The sequence below is a fragment of the Haliotis rubra genome, unplaced genomic scaffold (genome assembly GCF_003918875.1).
Source record: "Haliotis rubra isolate DU_JTF1 unplaced genomic scaffold, ASM391887v1 Scf501, whole genome shotgun sequence".
NCBI lineage: Eukaryota > Metazoa > Mollusca > Gastropoda > Lepetellida > Haliotidae > Haliotis > Haliotis rubra.
In genome coordinates this window covers 37,942-44,577 of record NW_025767193.1, presented here as the reverse complement: position 1 = coordinate 44,577, position 6,636 = coordinate 37,942, and the positions used below count along the sequence as shown (strand labels likewise).

General features: G+C 41.6%; 1 protein-coding gene across 2 annotated transcripts; it reads left to right on the top strand.

Annotated features, from left to right (window-relative positions):
• The first annotated feature begins 402 nt into the window (after positions 1-402).
• On the top strand, positions 403-6,098 carry LOC124291907 (multiple epidermal growth factor-like domains protein 10). Of its 2 annotated transcripts, none has more exons than XM_046728975.1 (6): positions 403-519; positions 1,468-1,695; positions 3,032-3,211; positions 3,896-4,033; positions 4,937-5,074; positions 5,884-6,098. In XM_046728975.1, exons 1-6 carry the CDS (start codon positions 480-482, stop codon positions 6,081-6,083), a joined length of 924 nt encoding a protein of 307 aa, XP_046584931.1. In that variant the 5' UTR covers positions 403-479; the 3' UTR covers positions 6,084-6,098. The 2 variants fall into 2 exon arrangements, with proteins under 2 accessions (XP_046584931.1, XP_046584932.1); XM_046728976.1 differs by having other exon boundaries at positions 403-533.
• Positions 6,099-6,636: the final 538 nt, after the last annotated feature.

The window sequence follows — 6,636 nt, the reverse complement described above, 5'->3', positions numbered from 1 at the left end:
AAGTTTTTAAACGTAGTATTTTTGTTCATTTAGATTTCGGCTAAATTGTCTTACAATCACCAGCGGCTGAAGGGATGGTGTAAATCCAACTAGGGTCCATGCAGGTAGCAAAGGTACTGTAAGTCCCCATGGACCCTAGTATGGTGACCTACTTCCAGTTGTTGGTGATCTATAGCCCATTTTTATATTGTGTTGTCCCCTGTGGTTAAAATGTTTTAGACTCTATTACTAGTTTTATCTGTATATGTGATATTCTAGTTGTTTTACTGCCCTTCGTTGGCAGGTTTTTTATAATATACATATATTTCATTTCAATATCAAATGTTCTCGTCACGATATGGCTGAAATATTGCCGATGTGACGTTAAATATTAACTCACTCACTCACTCACTGTGTCAGATGGGACGTGTCACTGTGACACTCAAAGAGCCTGCGACGTATTCCCCTCAACTCCCTGCAGCCAGGTCGGCGCTCGAGACATGTGTCAGGCGGGGTGGTTTGGTCAGTACTGTCAGAAACGTGAGTACACACTGGTACGTATTGTATTGCTGCGATCCCAGGAGCAGTTAATTGTGGAATGTCTTCCGTGTTCGCTCAACAAGGCAGGGTTTGAACAGGGATACTCTACAACATATAGTCTCCCTGGTTTGAGTAATTGCCAGTATTCGTAAGGTCGGAAGACTTCTATCATGAGGCAATACTGTATAGGAACCTTTGGTGTGAGAAGTAATTGATCAATATAAATATAGATATATAAAGCCCCATGAAGATCCGGGTTGGAATTGATCTTCAGTAACCCATACTTGTCGTAAGAGGCGACTAGCGGGATCGGGTGGTCAGACTCGCTGACTTGGTTGACACATATCGTCGTATGCAATTGCGAAGATCGATGCTCATGCTTTTGATCACTGGATTGTCTGGTCCAGACTCGATTATTTACCAACATAGCTTGAATATTGCTGAGTGTGGCGTTAAACAACAAACAAACAAAACAAAGATATATGAAGTAAGTGAAACAGTTGGGGTTAAAGCCGCTTGATCTCAGTTCCAGCTCATGGCCTGTCCGCTTAATGTGGGAGAAAATCCCGAAGTCAGCAAGTCTCAGATGTATATTAGGTGATGAAACCCATGTGTTTACTGTTGACAAACCTAGAAACCTCATGGAGCGCTCTCTACCAGGGTCCCGATCCACAAAACGTTCGTAGCGCTACGACATTCGTAAGCCTATGATAAACTATAGAGTTACGACAGGTCGTAAATTTACGAACGCTTTTGGATCGGGAACCACTGCCTATATTTTCGAAGCTCTCTTAGCGCTAAGATAGTCGTAAGTTAATGTAATGTATGGTACTTACGACTATCTTAGCGCTAAAAGAGCTTCGAAAATATAGGCCCTGGACAAGAACACATGTACGTTAACACTAGCAGGTTATTCTAGCCATTACGGTCAGTTCGATCTATCAACAGGAAACATTGCTCTAAGAAGCCCGACCAATCAGAGCAGCACATACGTAGGAGGCAGTACCTATTTTACCTCCGATCTTGGCGTGGATGGCAATGCTAACACAAACTTCAATAGTCTGCCGTATACCTGTACACACACACGCTATGATCAACCCGCAATATGGAGGGTTTACCTGAATACCTCCGACACAGACAAGGTGCAGCATATCAGACTGTATTTAAGGCCAGACCGTAAGTATGCACATATACGTCCATATATATATCACATAGCCGAGCGACCGTCAGTTGTGTAAATGTATTTTTTTCTTACTGTATTGATAAAATTTTAACTTCTAATTGGTTGTTGTTTATGCAGCATGGCATATCAATCAAACTGTTGCTGTCCCTTGTCAACAGGTATTTGATGTTAACGTTGGAAAATAGCTGAATCATTGCCGATGCTATGTATTATGTTAAATCATTTCACTCACAATTGTTAGGTTGTATTCAGAGAAATTCAAGTCAGATCGACCTATTTAATCCTTAACCCTCCCGACAGAATTTGTCGGTGGGTGATACACCACAACATGGTTTATATTTTGTTAATAAAAGAAACAATATATTCGCATAATCATTCTGGGTGGGTCAGCGTTAGAAAATTAGTGTTTCCTGATAATGTTACAGCTTTGAGATGCTTTCCCGCATGTACCCCCCGTAGTCGCGTCGCTATGGAGGCTACGTAAGAAAACCTCATACTAATTATTGTTAGATTTACCACTGTCCTAACCGCAGAAGTTCCACATACAATAGACAACAAGCTCAGGAGTTTAGACTAACGCTGAGTCTCTGATTATATGTAATTTTGATAGACATAAATATCTAAATAGAAAAGGGGACCCAATGATATTAGAGATTCCAGAACCTAAGGAATCTAGACTTGCTTCATTTGGGGCTTTCGCAATGCAGATGGGCTGACTGGAAGGAAACGTAATGTGGTTAAGGGCTTGTGAGACAGACGAAGCAGGAATGTGCCTGGGTTCTCCTCCGTGAGCACAGCTCTTCCGACACCGTGGGTAATGCAGGAGGCTGCGGTGTTGGGGAGTCTCCTTATTCTCCGGAAAGTTCTTGGTGGGCTCGGCAAGGCAGCTCCCTGGGAGAAGTCCCATTCGCTGTCTAGGCTGCGTGTAGAGGGGGCAAGGGTACCTGAGCTGATGATGATCCTTACCAGCCTGACTGTGCCAGGACCACCAAACCTCTCTTCTGCTATTTATTGTAATCCGTAAAAACTAATAATATCAGAAAAAGTTGAATTCTTTGATCGTTGGGACCCGTGAAGGTCCGGGTTAGAGTATTGGCCTTAAGTAACCCATGCTTTTCGTAAGAGGCGACTAACGGGATCAGGAGGTCAGGTTCGCTGACTTGGTTGACACATGTCATCGGTTCCCAGTTGCGCAGATCGATGCTCATGTTGTTGATCACTGGACTGTCTGGTCCAGACTCGATTATTTACAGACCGCCGCCATATAGCTGGAATATTGCTGAGTGCGGCAAAAAACTAAACTCACTCACTCTTTGATCATCCTAACAGAACTGGCACGAAACGGAGGCATGGAGATATTTGTGGACAATCGGCTGTGCTTCAGTTGGGATGCATCCTCTCGCCCTCTAGAGAGACAAGACGTCATCTGCTCCCAGCCTCTGACAGGACACACAGTGTCCATACAGATACCCATAGGTTATCTAACGCTATGCGAAGTACAGATATTTGGTGAGTATAAGTGCCTACAGAGGTGTTGTTAACATGTCAACTGCGGATACGTAAGTCCCAAAACATTCAGAGTATCAAAAACATATCATATGTGAAACCCACTTTTAGAGTTAGATGCTAGTTTTATGTTCTGGTTCTCATGCTAGTGGTTTTTACCGTCATTTGTCGACAGGTTTTTATAATTTAAATGTATTTATCGTGCATTTAGACCTTGTTTTAGTCACGAAATGGCTGAAATACTGCCGATGTGACTTACAATTTTAACTCACTCACTGCAGGGTACTAAGAAAACGTGAACGAGTGAGTTTAGTTTTACGCTGCTTTTAACAATATTCCAGCAATATCACGGCGGGGGACAACAGAAATGGACTTCATACATTTTACCATAAAGGGGATAGAACCCAGGCCGTCGGCATGACGGCGTAACAACTATGCTACGACCGGACCTTAGAAAACAAGGTTATTCTTGCATTCTTGCATTAGCAAGAACGTTACAGGAAAGGGCCGGTTACTACGACTTTGCTACTACATTTCCAAGAGCGTTACAGGAAAGAGCCGAGTTTCCTTGTTCTGTTTGCAATGCATTTAATCATGAAATGAATACGATATCAATGAAGTGCTCTGTTATTTGATACGTCCACTGCGCCCTTCATTATCACTCGCTTGACTATGATACTTCTTTAGTTTGCAGTGACGGATGGTTTGCTGGCGACTGTGACTTCCAATGCAACTGTCTGGACACCACAGAGGTCTGTGACAAGATTACAGGGGACTGTCCCAGCGGATGTGCCTTAGGATTTAACGGCACAGACTGCTTGTCCCGTACGTGTTTATACGCTGGTAGCCACTTGTCCTCTAATAGAATCTTAGTCTCAATTTAGGCGTAAATATGTATACTTGAAATATTAAATTTGTTATTTTTTATTACTAACTGACCTTGATAAATGCGACATAATTTGCTAGTATGTAAAGAACGACAAACCCCATCTTATCATCATCAGAGTGAGCATGGTTTTATGTCACTTTTATCAATATTCCAGCAATATCATGGCGGAGACACCAGAAATGATCTTCACACATTGTACCCATGTGGAGAATCGAACCCTGGTCTTCGGCGTGACGAGCGAACGCTTTAACCACGAGACTACCCCCATCGCCCACAATTTCTGTTGAACTGACCAAAATATTTCAACATATCTACGCTGATTTCGTCTATGATCCTCTTCTAATGCATATTCTAAAATATGATGAGCCACTGTATGCAACGAATAGATGAGTGGATCTCTCAAAATGGAGATAAGCAATATACACAGTGTAAAATCAGAAATATGATGTGTTTTTTTAAACAGGTGTATTTTTCTGAGCACCGCGTTTTCACGCCTCATTATACGCTTGGTAATGGCGACAAATGCCGTGTCTTTGGCTTGATGACCGGGCGGTTTAACCATACTAAGCTATCTCATCGCCCCTCGCCATTACAAGTCTCTGTTAAAACCTAAGTGAACCTCTTCAGTCCTTATACGTCATCAGTATGTATGTGTCTATCACACTTGAAATCATTCGTCACCACTCGCCCCTTCCCGTAACCTCGCTATTCGGCTTGTCCCGGAATAACACGAGTTGGTCACGAATGACTTGAAACGTCAACTGTAGTAAATTTTGTTTTGTGCTTGACTGTTTGATTTGAGAATTGCGAGATAATGAAAACACATGTTATGTCTTCAGCCTGCCAAAGTGATACCTATGGGTTCAATTGTACCTCCGTGTGTGGAAACTGCCTGGATGATGATATCTGTGACAGGACAACCGGAGCATGTCCAGGAGGATGTAGCGCAGGATGGGATGATTACAGATGCATACGACGTACGTACAAACTATGATTACTATGTTTGGTTGTTGTTTAACGCCACTCGCAGCAATATTCCAGCTATATGGCGTCGGTCTGTAAATCGAGACTGCACCAGACGATCCAGTCATCAGCATCATGTGCATCGTTCTACGCAACAGAGATACGATGACATAAGTCAACCAAGTCAGCGAGCCTGAAAGATTGTAGGAAAAAAAGAATCAGGAAAAAAAGAAACGGAAAAAAAGAAACAGCAAAAAAAGAATCAGCTTATAAAAAAGCTTACAGTCAGTATATTGTTAAGGAATAACTGGCTTCCAATCAAGTATAATTGGTATAAAGAATCAGCTTATAAAAACACAACATCAGAGTGGAAGAGATATTGTTAAGGGATTGCTTCCAATCATGTATAATTGGTATATGGTTACATTAGTTTTGATAGTGAACACATTCTGCAAATTGATATATGATTATACATGTATTATATTATATATATAGATTATATTGGTTATGATATTGGTTCATTATTCCACCAATAAATGTGTGAACTGATTTTTTTTTCTAGCAAAAATTGATTCTTTTTTCCGATTCTTTTTTCACTGATGCTTTTTTTTTCCGATTACCAGCCTGAACACCGATCCCGTGAGACGCCTTTACGGCAAGCATTGTACGCTGAAGACCAATTCTAACACGATTCTTCTCGGGATTGCTATCAATGACACGTGTATTCATATATCTTTTACTGACACGTTTTAAATACTATATCAGTTTACAATGTAACCACAATATGAACAACTTAAATGGATGTTGCATATTCTGCTGCCAGCATGTTGGGACGGCTTCTACGGTGTCAACTGCTCCTCCCGATGTGGGCAGTGTCTGGATGGAGACGGCTGTGACAAGGTGACGGGGACGTGTCCTAGAGGATGTGCAGCGGGGTGGATTAACGACAATACCTGTCTACAAGGTGATCAGCATGACGTCTGTGAAACAGAGGGTGTTCATGACTTTGATGTTATCTATTAGTCTGTGTGGGCCAAAATGATACCGGCGAATCACAATCTAACTCCAAATCGGTTCATGATCAGGCATTCATTTAAGCGCGGAATGTAATGAAAACATCAGACCAACTCTGGAAAGAAGTTTCATAACCCCCGGGGATTTCATGTACATGTATTCCCTAACATTTCACTGTTAATGTTTGTAGCTTAAAACTTTACTGTTGAGTCTCATTTCATCCCTTAGGTCTTAGGAGTTAAAAACTTTGACTATTTACTGATGACACTAAGTCAAGCTAAGAGAGGGAATTCACCAATAATATTCCAGTTGATGTTTTGACAAATGACATCTGTATAGATTATCTTCATAAACTGTTGTCTACATGTTATGAGACTGGTCATGTTCCCTCCAACTGGGCCCAGGGGATCATTACCCCTACAGCGGACAACCTGAGAGACCCTATGTCTTATCGCGGCATTACACTAGTGCATCTAATTGTTATGATTAATAATTTGTCGTTGGGTGTTGATATAACGATACCAACGTTGTGTATCAATATTCCTTTTGTAGTTTCAAAAGT

Coding starts and splice junctions, on each gene's coding strand:
- LOC124291907 (XM_046728975.1), top strand. CDS start 480: ATGTGTCAGGCGGGGTGGTTTGGTCAGTACTGTCAGAAAC. Junction 520..1,467: donor TGGTCAGTACTGTCAGAAAC/GTGAGTACACAC, acceptor ATCTATCAACAG/GAAACATTGCTCTAAGAAGC. Junction 3,212..3,895: donor ATGCGAAGTACAGATATTTG/GTGAGTATAAGT, acceptor ATACTTCTTTAG/TTTGCAGTGACGGATGGTTT.